The sequence below is a fragment of the Odocoileus virginianus genome, chromosome 17 (genome assembly GCF_023699985.2).
Source record: "Odocoileus virginianus isolate 20LAN1187 ecotype Illinois chromosome 17, Ovbor_1.2, whole genome shotgun sequence".
Lineage (NCBI taxonomy): Eukaryota > Metazoa > Chordata > Mammalia > Artiodactyla > Cervidae > Odocoileus > Odocoileus virginianus.
The window spans coordinates 129749-145845 of NC_069690.1; the positions used below are offsets into that span (position 1 = coordinate 129749).

Consider the following 16097-nt stretch of genomic DNA (forward strand, 5'->3'; position numbering starts at 1 on the left):
GTCCTGTGCATTGGGGGATTTTTAGAAGCATCCCTGGCATCTCCCCTCCTCTGTGGGACCAAAATTGTACATGGTTGAAAAGCATTGGTTAGGGTGAGTGAAATAAGTTATAGCTGTTCTGAATGAAAGGAGAAACATGGGTTGCTTTTATTTTATTTTTGTGTAAAGAAAAGTTTTGACCACAGATCTCAAAACTCTGTGGCCTATAAATACCACAAAATATCACGTTTTCATTCAGTGCCAGCCACTGTGCTCAGTCCTGGGGACAAGTCATGGCTTCTGTACTTCAGGTGAAGATAACCTGCTTTGCAGAGTCTAAGATCACGGCATCTGATTCCATCAGCTCAGTTCAGTTCAGTCGCTCAGTCATGTCTGACTCTTTGAGACCCCATGAATCGCAGCACACCAGGCCTCCCTGTCCATCACAAACTCCCAGAGTTTACTCAAACTCATGCCCACCGAGTCGGTGATGCCATCCAGCCATCTCATCTTCCGTTGTCCCCTTCTCCTCCTACACCCAATCCCTCCCAGCATCAGGGTCTTTTCCAATGAGTCAACTTTTCACATGAGGTGGCCAAATTATTGGAGTTTCAGCTTCAGCATCAGTCTTTCCAATGAACACCCAGGATTGATCTCCTTTAGGATGGACTGGTTGGATCTCCTTGCAGTCCAAGGGACTCTCAAGAGTCTTCTCCAACACCACAGTTCAGAAGCATCTATTTTTTGGTGCTCAGCTTTCCTCACATTCCAACTCTCACATCCATACATGACCACTGGAAAAACCATAGCCTTGGCTAGATGGACATTTGTTGGCAAAGTAATGTCTCTGCTTTTTAATATGCTCTCTAGGTTTATCATAACTTTCCTTCCAAGGAGTAAGTGTCTTTTAATTTAATGGCTGAAATCGCCATCTGCAGGGATTTTTGGAGCCCAAAAAATAAAGTCATCTACTGTGTCCACTGTTTCCCCATCTATTTCCCATGAAGTGATGGGAACAGATGCCATGATCTTAGTTTTCTGATTGTTGAGCTTTAAGCCAACTTTTTCATTCTCCTCTTTCACTTTCATCAAGAGGCTTTTTAGTTCCTCTTCACTTTCTGCCATAAGGGTGGTGTCATCTGCATATCTGAGGTTATTGATACTTCTCCCAGCAATCTTGATTCCAGCTTGTGCTTCTTCCAGCCCAGCGTTTCTCATGATGTACTCTGCATAAAAGTTAAATAAGCAGAGTGACAATATACAGCCTTAACATACTTCTTTCCCTATTTGGAACCAGTCTATTGTTCCATGTCCAGTTCTAACTATTCCTTCCTGACCTGCACACAGATTTCTCAAGAGGCAGGTCAGGTGGTCTGGTATTCCCATCTCCTTCAGAATTTTCTACATTGTATTGTGATCCACACCGTCGAAGGCTTTGGCATAGTCAATAAAGCAGAAATAGATGTCTCTCTGGAACTCTCTTGCTTTTTCAATGATCCAGCGGATGTTGGCAATTTGATCCCTGGTTCCTCTGCCTTTTCTAAAACCAGCTTGAACATCTAGAAGTTCACTGATTCCATCACTTCATGGAAATAGAAGGGGAAAAGTGGAAGCAGTGACAGATTTTCTTTTCTTGGTCTCTAAAATCCTAAAGTCACTGTGGATGGTAACTGTAGCCATGAAATTAGAAGATGTTTGCCTCTTGAAAGGAAAATTATAACAAAGCTAGACAGTGTATTAAAAAGCAAAGACATCACTTTGCCTGCAAATGTCCTTATAGTTGAAGCTATGGTCTTTCCAGTAGTCATTTACAAATGGAAAATTGGATGATGAAGAAGGCAGAGTACCAACGAATTGATTCTTTGAACGATGGTGCTGGAGAAGACTCTCAAGAGTCCATTGGACAGCAAGGAGATCAAACCAGTTAATCCTGAAGGAAATCAGCCCTGAATATTCACAGGCAGGACTGATACTAAAGCTGAAGCCCCTTAACTTTAGCTATCTGATGCAAAAAGTTGACTCATTGAAAAAGACCCTGATGCTGAGAAAGATTGAGAGCAAGAGAAGAGGACAACAGAGAATGAGATGATTGGATGGCATCACCAATTCAATGGATGTGAACTTGGGCAAACTCTGGGACATAGTGAGGGAGGCCTGGCATGTTGCACTCCATGGGGTTGCAAAGAATTGGACATGATTTAACGACTAAACAACAGGAAAGAAAGTTCTTCAAACTCTGACCACCAAGCAGCCATTCAATTTCCAGGTAAAGCCTGTCACTATATCTCTGGAAAACATTTGGTTGGGCATCTGAACCGATAAGATGGGAGAGTAGGTAGATTTATGTTCATGTTTAATCTGAAAGGGAATGGCTACTCACTCCAGTATTCTTTCCTGGAGAATTCCATGGACAGAGGAGCCTGATGGGTTACTGTCCATGAGGTCACAAAGAGTCAGACATGACTGAGCAGCCAATATTTGTTCACATTCACTTTTTAATCTGAATGCTGAGACCAGGCGTAAGGCCAAAGCCTCTGGCAAAATGGAAGTGAGGATAGATTTATCTTAGAGTATGTAGTTTGTTTGATAGGAGAGATTATGTGGGGTGTATTGTTTATATAAGTGCAAAACACTCAGAGCTCAAGGCAGAAGGTAGGTCTTATAAATCAGTAGACAAGTAAAATAAATACATTAATCTAGATATTCCTGCTCCTTGAATAAGGGTGAAAGAGAATGGTGTAATAAATTTGTTTAAGGGAATCATATAAACTTAATGGATTCTCCATCAAACTACCCAAAGGCTTAACTTCCACCCTGACCCACCCAAGGCCATGTTCTCTATGAGAAAGTTCCAGAACTTTGGCATTAGAAGCTGAAGCTTGTCTTCTTAATACCAATAATCAAAAGTAAAGAAATGGAAAAACAGAACATGATTTTGATGAAGGCAGGGAGAAGAAATCTATGGTTTAGAAAAGGCTGCTCTGTGCCAAGTGCTTGATATATACACCATCTTATTATATTTAATTCAAACGAAAATCCTGTGAGCCAATCATTTCTAAACTTGTCTGCTAATAAGAACTATCATATATGCTTATTACAAGTCCATATTTGGGTTCTACCCTCAGAATATTTGGGTTCTACCTTCTGAATCTGACTTTCTGGGGGAAAAGGAAAATATGCATTTTTAACTATCACCTCAGGAGTTTTTAACAGCAAACTGTAATTTATCATCCCTAATTATAGATGTGGAAACTGGGTATTGTCTGACCTCTAATTCTAAATCCTTTCTGTGGCTTCACACTGCTTGCATAGATATGACAGGTCCAATTAAAACAACAAAGAAAGTGGTGTTGTTGTTCAATCACTCAGTGCTGTCCAACTCTTTGGGACCCCATGGACTGCAACATGCCAGGCTTCCCTGTCCATTTTCTAGAACTTGTTCAAACTCATGTCCATTGAGTCAGTGATGCCATTCAACCATCTCATCCTCTGTTGCCCCCTTCCCCTCTTGCTTTCAATCTTTCCCAGCATCAGAGTCCTTTCCAATGAGTCAGTTCTTTGCATCAGGTGGCCAAGTATTAGAGCTTCAGCTTCAGCATTAGTCCCTTCAGTGAACATTCAGGGTTGATTTCCTTTAGGATGGACTGGTTTGATCTCCTTGCTGTCCAAGGGACTCTCAAGAGTCTTTGCCAACACCACAGGTTGAAGGCATCAATTCTTCAGCGCTCAGCCTTCTTTATGGTCCAGCTCTCACATCTGTACATGACTACTGGAAAGACCATAGCTTTGACTATACGGACCTTGGGGCTTCCCTTGTGGCTCAGCTGGTAAAGAATTAGCCAACAATGCGGGAGACCTGGATTCAATTCCTGGATTTGGAAGATCCACTGAAGAAGGTGATGGCTACCCACTCCAATATTCTGGCCTAGAGAATTCCATGAATGTTCACTTTCACTTTCATACAGATCATGGTTGGCAGAGTAATGTGTCTGCTTTTTAATATGCTGTCTAGGTTTCTCATAGCTTTTCTTCCAAGAAGCAAGTGTCTTTTAATTTCATGGCTGCAGTCACCATCTACAGTGATTTTGGAGCTCAAGAAAACAGTCTGTCATGCTTTCCTTTGTTTCCCCATCTATTTGCCAGGAAGTGATGGGACCAGATGCCATGATCTTAGTTTTTTAAATGTTGAGTTTTAAGCCAGTTTTTTCACTCTCCTCTTTCACTTTCATCAAAAGACTCCTTAGTTCTTCTTTGCTTTCTTCTGTAAGTATAGTGCCATCTGCATACATGAGGTTATTGATATTTCTCCCCGTAACCTTGATTCCAGCTTGTGCTTCATCCAGCCTGGCATTTTGCATGATGTAGTCTGCATATAAGTTAAATAAGCAGGGTGACAATATACAGCCTTCATGTACTCCTTTCCCAATTTGTAACCAGCCCATTGTTCCCTGTCTGATTCTAAAGGTTGCTTCTTGACTTGCATACAGGTTTCTCAGGAGGCAGGTAAGATGGTCTTGTACTCCTATCTCTTTAAGAATTTTGCACAATTTATTGTGATCTACACAATCAAAGGCTTTAGCATAGTCAATGAAGCAGAAGTAGATGTTTTTCTGGAATTCCCTTGCTATTTTTATGATCCAATGGATGTTGGCAATTTGATCTCTGGTTCCTCTGCATTTTCTAAACACAGCTTGAACATCTGGGCATTCTCAGTTCATGTACTGTTGAAGCCTAGCTTGGAGAATTTTGAATGCTATTTTGCTAGCATTACTTTATTCAAAGAAGATAGCCTTGAAATTTGTTACCACTTTGCATATCAGCTTCTTAGAGCTTTGAGATCCCATGTGGTGGAGAAGACAGCACCTGTGACTCCTAGGATTTAAAGTCCAACCTTGCACATTAATTCTGTGACCTTGGGCAAGTTACTAAAACTCTCTTTGTCACAGTTTTTTCATTATTAAAATGGTAATAAAAAATAATATTTGCTCCAACTGCCTCCAGACTCATTGTGTAGGCTGAATTAGATAGTGTATATGAAAGAGTTTTGCAAATGGCAAACTCTGTGAGGCCTTAACATTACAAAGTTCTGATTAGATTGATCCCCATTTATCCACAAAACCAGTTTTTATTTTCTGTGAAGCTTTTGTAAAGATTGAACTTTCCTTTTCACCTTTGAGTCACTTCCCATTGTCTGGTCAGTGTGAGAAAAAGGAGTTCATACTTCAGTTCAGTTCAGTTCAGTCACTCAGTCGTGTCCAACTCTTTGTGACCCTATGGGCTGCAGCACGCCAAGCTTCCCTGTCCATCACCAACTCCTGGAGCATATTCAAACTCAAACACATCAAGTCAGTGATGCCATACAACCATCTCATCCTCTGCCATCCCCTTCTCCTCATGCCCTCAATCTTTCCCAGCATCAGGGTCATTCCAATGAGTCAGTCCTTCTTATTAGTTGGCCAAAGTTTTGGAGTTTCAGCTTCACCATAAGTCCTTCCAATGAATCTTTAGGAATGATTTCCTTTAGGAAGGACTGGTTTGATCTCCTTGCACTCCAAGGGACTCTCAAGAGTCTTCTCCAACACCACAGTTCCAAAGCATCAATTCTTCAGTGCTCAGCTTTCTTTACAGTCCAACTCTCACATCCATACATGACTATGGAAAAACCATAGCCTTGACTAGACGGACCTTTGTTGGCAAAGTAATGTCTCTGCTTTTTAATGTGCTATCTAGGTTGGTCATAGCTTTTCTTCCAAGGAGCGAGAGTCTTTTAATTTCATGGCTGCAGTCACCATCCTCAGTGATTTTGGAGCCCAGAAAAATAAAGTCTGACACTGTTTCCCTTAGTTCCCCATCTATTTGCCATGAAGTGATGGGATTGAATGCAATGATCTTAGTTTGCTGAATGTTGAGTTTTAAGCCAACTTTTTCACTCTCCTCTTTCACTTTCATCAAGAGGCTCTTTAGTTCTTCTTCGCTTTCTGCCATAAGGGTGGTGTCATCTGCACATCTGAGGTTATTGATATTTCTCTCAGCAATCTTGATTAAAGCTTGTTACTGACAGATAAAAGAAACATGAATAGTATTCCCATTTAAGCCTGTTACTCAACATAAGAAATCCAGGATAACCATTTACTGCAACATGGATAGGCCTAGAGATTGTCATATTGAGTGAAATAAGTCAGATAAAGAAAGACAAATATCATGTGGAATACAGAAAAATGCTACAAATGGACTTACCTACAAAACAAAAATAGAGTCACAGGTGTAGAAAACAAATTTACGCTTACCAGGGCTTAAGGGGGAGGGGAGGGGAAAATTGGGAAATTGGGATTAACATATACACAATAGATGGTTATCTACTGTATAGCACAGAGAACTCTACTCGGTACTCTGTAATGGGCAATATGGGAGAATAATCTAAAAAAGAGTGGATATATGTACATGCATAGCTGATTCACTTTGCTGTACACCTGAAACCAACACAACATTGTAAATCAACTATATGCCAATTAAAAAAATAATAATAATAATAATAGTGTTGGCCACCCTCCCATACCATCTGTGCCTGGTTCTGAAAATCCTGACATGTGGCAGAAAATGCTCCAGTAGATTAATCTGGATACTGAATATTTCCAAGCTTTAGGAAGAATGGCTGATTTGTCTGCACCCTCTAGTGGATAATGCTGTCAATGAACCTTCAGACATGGAGACTTTCATCCCTTCTGTTTCAGGCAGAATAATGCCACCCCCCCCCACCCAACCCAAGAGACGTCCCTGTCTGATCTCTGAAATTTGATCCATTACTCTACATAGGAAAAAAGGACTTGGCAAATGTGATTAAATTAAGGATCCTGAGATGGAGAGATTATCTTGGATTATCCCAGTGAACTCATTTATCACAAAGGTCTTTGTAAGTGAAAGAGGGAGGAAGGGGAACAGAGGGAGGTCTTTGTGCTAGAGGGGCACAAATTATAGTGATCCAGTGTGAGAAAGGCTCAACAGACCACTGCTGGCTTTGAAGATGAATCCTTCCCTAGAGCCTCCAGAGAGAACACAGTCCTATCAGTATCTGAATTTTAGCCCAGGAAAGTTCATTTTAGACTTCTGATCTCCCGAATGGTACATAATAAATGTATGTTATTTAGAAGCACTAAGCTTGTGGTCATGTGTTAGAACAGCCATAGGAAACTAAAGCATGCTCTCTCTGAGTGTTTATCAGTTGGCAGGCTAGTGCAGGTTGGTCCTGAGCATTGCAAGGCATCTACAGTCCTGCAGGATGTTAATGTCAGCTTCCCTCCCAAGTCACTGTAATCGCCCCAAACGTACCCATCTATGCCCAGATGCTTCATGGCATTGGCCCAGTTAAGAATAGCAACTTAGACAGCTGAGGCATCTGGGGAGGAAAGGTGCATGTGGTAGCAGTCTTCAGAAAAGTTTGGAATTAAAAGCATGTACACTTAAACCTCAACAATTTTTTGTTAGCATTATTGGTACAGCAGTCTACTGGAAACTCCTTCATGTTTCTGTGACCCCTGCACAGCAGGGTGCACCACTTGGCTGAGAGTACTGCTTTTTAAGTGTTTGTGAAGGAAATAAATAAGTTATTTGATTAATTATTTCTCAGGCCTCCAAGAAGTTTTTATTGCACCTTAAAATATTAAAAAGTATAAGGCAGAAATAATGAAATAAAATCTCATTAAAAGGACCAGAGAAAGAGATGTCCTGGTGCCTGGGGTGGGAGGGAGGAAGGATGGGGTTTGAGGTCCAGTTTCTGAGCACAAGTTTTGGCCCTGTATTCCTGACTGCAAAAGTTAGACAGGCAACAGCCACCTAAACTTCCTTGTAGGTCCCATGTGAGGGTCAAAGTTGAATCATAAGGGATGTCAGGAGTGACATATTGTTTATCAGCTATGGTGTATGAAGACTCAAATGCTGGAAATGCAAATATATGTTTGATGTCCAGAAATGTTCCTTAAAATTAAGTGAGAGATGGTTGGAAAATACCCCCAGCTTGATGAGAAATAGCCAGAGGCAGGCTGGTTTGAGTGGTTTACACAGCAGGGGAAGGAGAGGATGGGATGAATTGAGAGAGTAGCATTGATATGTATACACTACATGCATGTGTGCTAAGTCGCTTCAATCTTGTCCACATCTTTGTGACCCTAGGGACAGTATCCCTCCAGTCTCCTCTGTCTGTGGAATTCTCCAGGCAAGAATACTGGAGTGGGTTGCCATGCCCTCCTCCAGGGGATATTCTCAATTCAGGGATCAAATTGGTATCTCTTATGTCTCCTGCATTAGCAGGCAGGTTCTTTACACTGAGCCACTTGGGAAACCCATAGATACACTACCACGTGCAAAATAGATAACTAGTGGGCAAGTACCGTATAGCACAAAGAGCTCAGTTCAGCACTCATGATGACCTAGAGAGACGGGATGGAGTCGGGGAGGCAGGGTGGCTCAAGCGGAAGGAAACACATGTATACATATAGCTGATTCACATGGTTGTATAGCAGAAACTAACACGGTAATATAAAGCAATTATACCCCACTTTAAAAAAAAAAACAATGGACTGAAAAAAAGAAAAAAAAAATTCAGACTTCTGAAGGCTATGGATGCCAGGGAGGATGGCATGAAGAATCAAGAGTTGAAGCCTGTGAACTGTTAGAGACACTCTGATTGTTGGTACACGACAAGAAGGAAGCCCTGAATGAGGTGGGTTAGAAGAAGGCTTGAGTGTCACTGTGTTTTCCAGAAAACGAACTGACCCAGGTCCAATGTGTTTCTACATTGTGCCTCTACAAAGCTGCCTTTGTGTTACTGATGCTAATGAGCCACCTAATGGCCCTGCTAGAAGAATTTTAAATCTGCAAATGACAGCTTTTGCAGGCACAGCAAATCACCAAACCTTATAATCAAACACAGAGGGGCCCAGATCATTGAAGGACTTGGCATAATGGGTGATAAAATGAAGTTTAATGTGGACAAATGTGGAATAATATGTCTTGGAACAAACAATCAAAAGGAGGAACAGATGCTAAATGAATTGTTTTGCATTACACTGACCAGGGAATAGAAATGGACCTGAGCAGCAGCCAAAGATATAACAGAGAGGAAGGCTGAAGAAGCCAGTCTCCTTTGCTGAAAAAGAGCCCCAGAAAAGTCAAAGGGAAAAGAATGATCAGATAAACGCCTGCCTTGCAGGTACCCTATGCTCCACAAAGACAAATGACAAATGACAATTGCCTGCTGACCATTCTGTGAGTTAAGTCCTGACTGCTGCTTCCCATGCTCTTTCGCCAGCTCCTTTGGTCACTCTCTAAGCATTGATGTGCCCCATGCTTTGGTGCCACCTGAGGGCTTGGACCTTGCTCTTCTCCAGGCTCACTACCTTTGCAAAGAATCTCATTCAATTCCTTGACTTTAAGCATCATCTATAATCTGACATTTAAAATTAAATCTTTAATTAACCTTTCTCTGAAGCTCTAGGTCAGTGGATCTCAAAGTTATCTAAATACTGGAATCACCTGAGGGTGATATTTTCAAAGATCTCAACATCCAGACACACCCTAGACCAATTAGTCAGAATCTTTGGGGGTGGGACCCAGGCATCAGTGAGTTCAATGTGCAGGTGATTCCAATGTTCAACCAAGTTGAAAACCTCTGCTTTAGACTTCTTGACTCAATTCAGTTCAGTTCAGTTTCAGTAGCTCATTCATGTCTGAGTCTTTGCAACCCCATGGACTGCAGCACACCAGGCCTCCCTGTCCATCGCCAACTCCCAGAGTTTACTCAAACTCATGTCCATAGCGCCAGTGATGCCATCCAACCATCTCATCTTTTGTCGTCCCCTTTACCTCCCACCTTCAATCTTTCCCAGCATCAGGGTCTTTTCCAACAAGTCCATTCTTCACATCAGGTGGCCAAAGTACTGGAGTTTCAGTTTCAACATCAGTTCTTCCAATGAATATTCAGGACTGATTTCCTTTAAGATTGACTACTTCACTTCTCTGATGGGATGTATAATTGGTGTCTCAAACTTAACAGGGTCAAACACAATTATATCCCCACTCTATTCCTGGTTCTCTCCAGGCCTCTCCATCCACTAATTGCTCAAGCTCCAAATCTAAATTTTATTCTTATTCTTGCTCTTTTGCTCTTTTTCTGAGTATCTATATCTAAGCTACCAGCAAATTCTTCAAATCTAACTTGAAAATAACAACATCCTCCAACCATCTAGCTTAGACTGGATCATTTAATATCTGCTTATTTTTTAATGTTTATTTATTTATTTTTGGCTGTGCTGGATCTTCATTGCTGCATGTAGGCTTTCTCTAGTTTCAGCAAGCTGGGGCCACCCTCAAGTCATGATGTGTGGGCTTCTCATTGTGGTGGCTTTTCTCGTGGTGGAGCACAGGCTTTAGGGTGCAGGTTCAGTAGCAATGGTGTTTGCAACATGTGGGAACTTCCTGAACCAGAGTTTGAAGCCGGTGCCCCCTGCATTGGTAGGCAGACTCTTAACCACTAGGCCACCAGGTCCTGTCTGCTTATATTTGGCTTCTCCCTCATTTATTCTCCTTTTGGTATCCAAAGTGATTTTACAGTTAAAACCAAGCTATATCATACTCTGATTAGAAACCTCTGATGACTTCCATTTCATATAGAATGAAATCCAAGCTAATTATCCTGAATGTTGAAGCCCTCCATGACCTTTTTCATCTCACCTTTATAATTTCATTTTATATTGTTCCTCTCTTATCCATAAGACCTAGACATTCTGACCTGAAACATCAAGTTCATCCCCATGTTTGGAATCTTGCACCAACTGTTTCATACACACAAAATGTAATTTTCTTGATCATCACGTGGTTCATGCGGTCTCATGATTTGTAGAGGCCAAGCTCTATAGCCTATACCAGTGGATTTCAGACCCTTGTCCAGTGTCTATTTCAATTTTATTCTGAAGATTAAATGTGTCAAATGTCCTACAAAAACTAGACCTCCCAATCCTTTCTGTACTTATTGTGGAGTCCTATCCCAAGGTCACAGGTGCAAGGCCTTGCACCAAGGCCACAGAAGCAGAGACTAGAACAAGTTGCCAAAAGTCACCCTGATCATCACCAACAGGGTTTTTTACCTCAAATTAGTAAAAGAATTTCCACACCAGCAGTCAGCCTATAGCACCCTAACGTAATGGAAACTTTCAGCAGCAATTTTCTTTGTCTTGAGGGTAAAAATTGACTGCTAACCCATGAAAAGCATCAACTCTCCCTGGTCTGTCAGGAGGTCAGTACAGTGTGTGCAGGGTGCATTCATTATCTCTACTTTTTATTTTTAATAAACGCACTCCCTTCTGAAATCCTCTATGTCTGGAAAGCCTTTTCCAACCTGCACTCAGACTGCCATGACACTTAAATTCTATGATATCCTTCCATTGCACACTCATCTCCAGCTGCATTCACGTCCTGGCTATTTTTCAAACTCATCAGGCAAGAGACTTGCACCAGCTCTTCCCTTTGCTCAAAACATGTCTCAGTCAGATACCGTGTCTCACCTCTTCAAATGTTGGCTTGCATGTTTCCTCCTCCATGAGGTTTGTCTTGACTACAGTAATTAGCTCTGCACCCTCTTCCATCCACTTTGCTTTTTCTGGCTGATGTGTCCCTGACAACTGGAAGAGGGCCTGGCATACAGTACTTGTGCTTAGTCACTCAGTCATGCCCAACTCTTTGCAACCCCATGGACTGTACTCACCAGGCTCCTCTCTCCATGGAGATTCACCAGGCAAGAATACTGGAGTAGGTTGCCACACCCTCCTCCAGAGGATCTTGCCAACCCAGGGATCAAACCCAGGTCTCTTGTATTACAGTCAGATTCTTTACCATCTGAGCCACCAGGGGAGCCCACCACAAATATCTATTGAATGAAAGAATGAATAAGTAAATAAATGAATATATACATTCATCAAAGAATGAAATCTTTCAGCGACTGCAGTGAAATTAGCTATTATTGATGCATACCCCACTTCCCCAGTTTTCTTCATCCTGGGATTATGAACAATTCCAATGTTCAAACTTTACTACTGACACCCCTGCCCAGCAGCAGGACCTCAACTCCCTCTCCTGACACTCTTATATCTTCTGTAGTCATTTATGAGACCCTAAAGGGGTCCCTGCAGAAGGAAATGGCAACCCATTCCTGTATTCCTGCCTGGAAAATCCCACGGATGGAGAAGCCTGGTGGGCTCTAGTCCATGGGGTCATGAAAAGTCGGACACAACTGAGTGACTAACACAACGAAACAAAGTGGTCCCAGTTACCAGTCTGGTCCTCTTCTCCAGCTCCAGGCTTTCAGCGGCTTCAGATACTTGAAGTCATGAGGAGCCCTCCGTGGGCTCCCTGCCCATGCTTCCCTGCCCCCTATCCAGACCCAGTAGGCCTCCAGCTGCTTTCTCATTGCCCAGCATATTATCTACTGCTACTCTTCTTCCATCGTTGACTCTGACTACTATTGCTTTGTTCTCCCCAGAAAGGGAGAAAACGCTCCTCTCCTCTACTCTCTGTTGCTAAGGCTCACCTGGACCCTGAGGCAAAACAACCTGTGCTCTAAGCCTTTCAAGATTGTGTGACAAATTGTGTGTCTTTTTCAGTTTTACTTAGGACTTAGAACAAACATATGACAGATGTGAACCTGCTACCCATTGTCACCTTTCCTCTGGTCTTTGCTCCAAGCTTCGTTTGAACCAACCTCCTCCGTCTTCCATCAGAGATGTGGGCGGCCCCCAGGGCACCAATTCATGTGAGTACCTGTCTGCCAGCAGGTGTCCTCTGACCTCACACCCATCCTTCACTTAGCTTCAACCAAGACATCTCTCCCAAGCATGGAGAACAAAGCTAGTCTTCATTAAAAATAAAAAGAGCCTTATATCGGAGAGTGTTTTGCCTATGTTCTCCTCTAGGAGTTTTATAGTTTCTGGTCTTACATTTAGATCTTTAATTTGAGTTTACTTTTGTGTATGGTGTTAGAAAGTGTTCTAGTTTCATTCTTTTACAGGTGGTTGACCAGTTTTCCCAGCACCCCTTGTTAAAGAGGTTGTCTTTTTTCCATTGTATATCCTTGCCTCCTTTGTCGAAGATAACGTGACCATAGGTTCGTGGATTTATCTCTGGGCTTTCTATTCTGTTCCATTGATCTATATTTCTGTCTTTGTGCCAGTACCATACTGTCTTGATGACTGTGGCTTTGTAGTATAGTCTGAACATAGGCAAAACACTCTCCGACATAAATCACAGCAGGATCCTCTATGACCCACATCCCAGAATTTTAGAAATAAAAGCAAAAATAAACAAATGGGACCTAATGAAACTTAAAAGCTTTTGCACAACAAAGGAAACTATAAGCAAGGTGAAAAGACAGCCCTCAGATTGGGAGAAAATAATAGCAAATGAAGCAACAGACAAAGGATTAATCTCAAAAATATACAAGCAACTCCTCCAGCTCAACTCCAGAAAAATAAATGACCCAATCAAAAAATGGGCCAAAGAACTAAACAGACATTTCTCCAAGGAAGACATACAGATGGCAAACAAACACATGAAAAGATGCTCAACATCACTCATTATCAGAGAAATGTAAATCAAAACCACAATGAGGTACCATTATACACCAATCAGGATGGCTGTTATCCAAAAGTCTACAAGCAATAAATGCTGGAGAGGGTGTGGAGAAAAGGGAACCCTCTTACACTGTTGGTGGGAATGCAAATTAGTATAGCCGCTATGGAAAACAGTGTGGAGATTTCTTTAAAAGCTGGAAATAGAACTGTCATATGACCCAGCAATCCCACTTCTGGGCATACACACCAAGGAAACCAGATCTGAAAGAGACACATGTACCCCAATATTCATCGCAGCACTGTTTATAATAGCCAGGACATGGAAGCAATCTAGATGCCCATCAGCAGATGAATGGATGAGGAAGCTGTGGTACATATACACCATGGAATATTACTCAGCCATTAAAAAGAATTCATTTGAATCAGTTCTAATGAGATGGTTGAAGCTGGAGCCCATTATACAGAGCGAAGTAAGCCAGAAAGATAAAGACCATTACAGTATACTAACACATATATATGGAATTTAGAAAGATGGTAACGATAACCCTATATGCAAAACAGAAAAAGAGACTCAGATGTATAGAACAGACTTGTGGACTCTGTGGGAGAAGGCGAGGGTAGGATGTTTCAAGAGAACAGCATCGAAACATGTATATTATCTAGGGTGAAACAGATCACCAGCCCAGGTTGGGTGCATGAGACAAGTGCTAGGGCCTGGTGCACTGGGAAGACCCAGAGGGATCAGGTGGAGAGGGATGTGGGAGGGGGGACCGGGATGGGGAATACATGTAAATCCATGGCTAATTCATTTCAATGTATGACAAAAACTACTGCAATGATGTAAAGTAATTAGCCTCCAACTAATAAAAATAAATGGGGAGAAAAAAAAAAGAAAAAAAAATTAAAAAAGAAAAGATAAAAAAAAGAGCCTTATAGAAGAATTCAATGTGTTCAGTTATAATATGTTGGTAAACTGCTGTCCCATCTGAAGGTACAGTTCTGCATGAAAAGGCCATGTTCCTGGCCCAACAGATGGCCTATGGCAACAGGTTATCACTGATCTTTTAAAAATGAATTCTATTAAATGAGAAATCATTCCCAGTTATGTGTACATCAGTTTCATCTCCTCATACAAATCAGTCTATTCATTTACAAATTATTTTAGCAGTATTTATAGGCTGGTGGTTGCAGGGTAAATAGAGGTGACTATTATTAGTACTATTTCCAATCACTTGCATTTATCTAGCATTTTATGCTTTTTAATGCTTCCATAGTTGTTCACCTATATGATTTCTGCAATATCCACAAGAAGTAGACATTAGAGTTGAGGACAATGAAACTCAGGAGTTCATGCAACGTGAGAAACCTTTCTTTCCTCGCCAGGTATCAGAGCCAGTTTGTGTCAAGTCTGTGGCTAGAAACTAGACCTTTGAGTGATTGGCCTGCTAGGTGATTGATGCTGAGGAGAGAACCAGACAGGGAACACCAGCTCTGTCCGCTAACCAGCAGGGTCTTGCTGAGGAAACTGGCAAAGTTCTCTGCACAGGGAGTGCTCTTAGCTGAATTGCTGTGGTGGCCTCTAACACGTTCCCTCCTTGTATCTTTCCCTTGCTTCCATCTGTTCTCAATGCAGCAGAAAAGTGAGCATTTTCAGTCCGATTCCAGACTATGTGGCTGCAACTCTCAGAACCATCCCACAGCTTCCTACCCAGGTCCACGTGAGAGTATAAACCCTGGCAATGGCTAACAAGGTCTGACCCCACGGTCACCTCTGATTGCTCATACTCCTGTCACATTGGCCTCCTTGGTTTTCCTCAAATGTGGCACACTCCACTGTGAGACCTCCACCACATCTGCTTCCTGCTTGGCTCACCTCGTGCCCTCAAGTTTTGCTTATGTCTCACCTTCTCCAAGCTGCCTGCCCCACTGTCTTTAGACAAGCCTTGCCTGCCCACCCGCCTTCTTCCTTCCTCATCCTTCTCACCATGCTTTATATATTACTTTTCTCTCTAGCACCTACCATCTTTCAATATACTACATGTGTTAGCTTCCCTAGGCTGTTATAACAAATTACCATGAACTAAAAACAACAAAAATTTATCACAGCAATATATTTTTAAAAAAATTCAGATCTGTGTTCTAAAGTAAAGGGGAAAAAAAGCAAAAATAAACAAATGGGACTTAATGATACTTAAAAATTTTTGTACAGCACTGGAAACAATTGACAAAACAAAAAGACAATCTACTGAAAGGGAGAAAATATTTGCAAGAGATATGACTGATAAGGGATTAATATCCAACATATATAAACCATTCACACAACTCAAAAACAAAAACAACCCAATTAAAAAATGGCAGATGAACTGAGTAGACATTTTTCCAAAGAGGAAATGCAGATTGCTAGTATGCATATGCAAAATGCTCAACATCACCAATGATCAATTCAGTTCTGTTTCTAAGATGTGTTTGACTCTTTGCAACTCCATGGACTGAAGCTAATCA

At 41.6% G+C, this 16097-nt stretch overlaps 1 protein-coding gene across 4 annotated transcripts in view; it reads right to left on the bottom strand.

The window, feature by feature from the left end:
- CA10 (carbonic anhydrase 10) overlaps positions 1–16097 on the bottom strand; it is a 791040-nt gene that overhangs the window by 92524 nt on the left and 682419 nt on the right. For 2 of the 4 annotated variants that reach the window (XM_070478462.1, XM_070478464.1), the window contains one exon: positions 11735–11896. The exons of the other annotated variants lie outside the window; for them this stretch is intronic. In XM_070478462.1, the coding sequence (XP_070334563.1) occupies positions 11735–11896 (162 nt within the window). The remainder of the gene's footprint in view (positions 1–11734; positions 11897–16097) is intronic. 4 annotated transcript variants of the gene reach the window in all.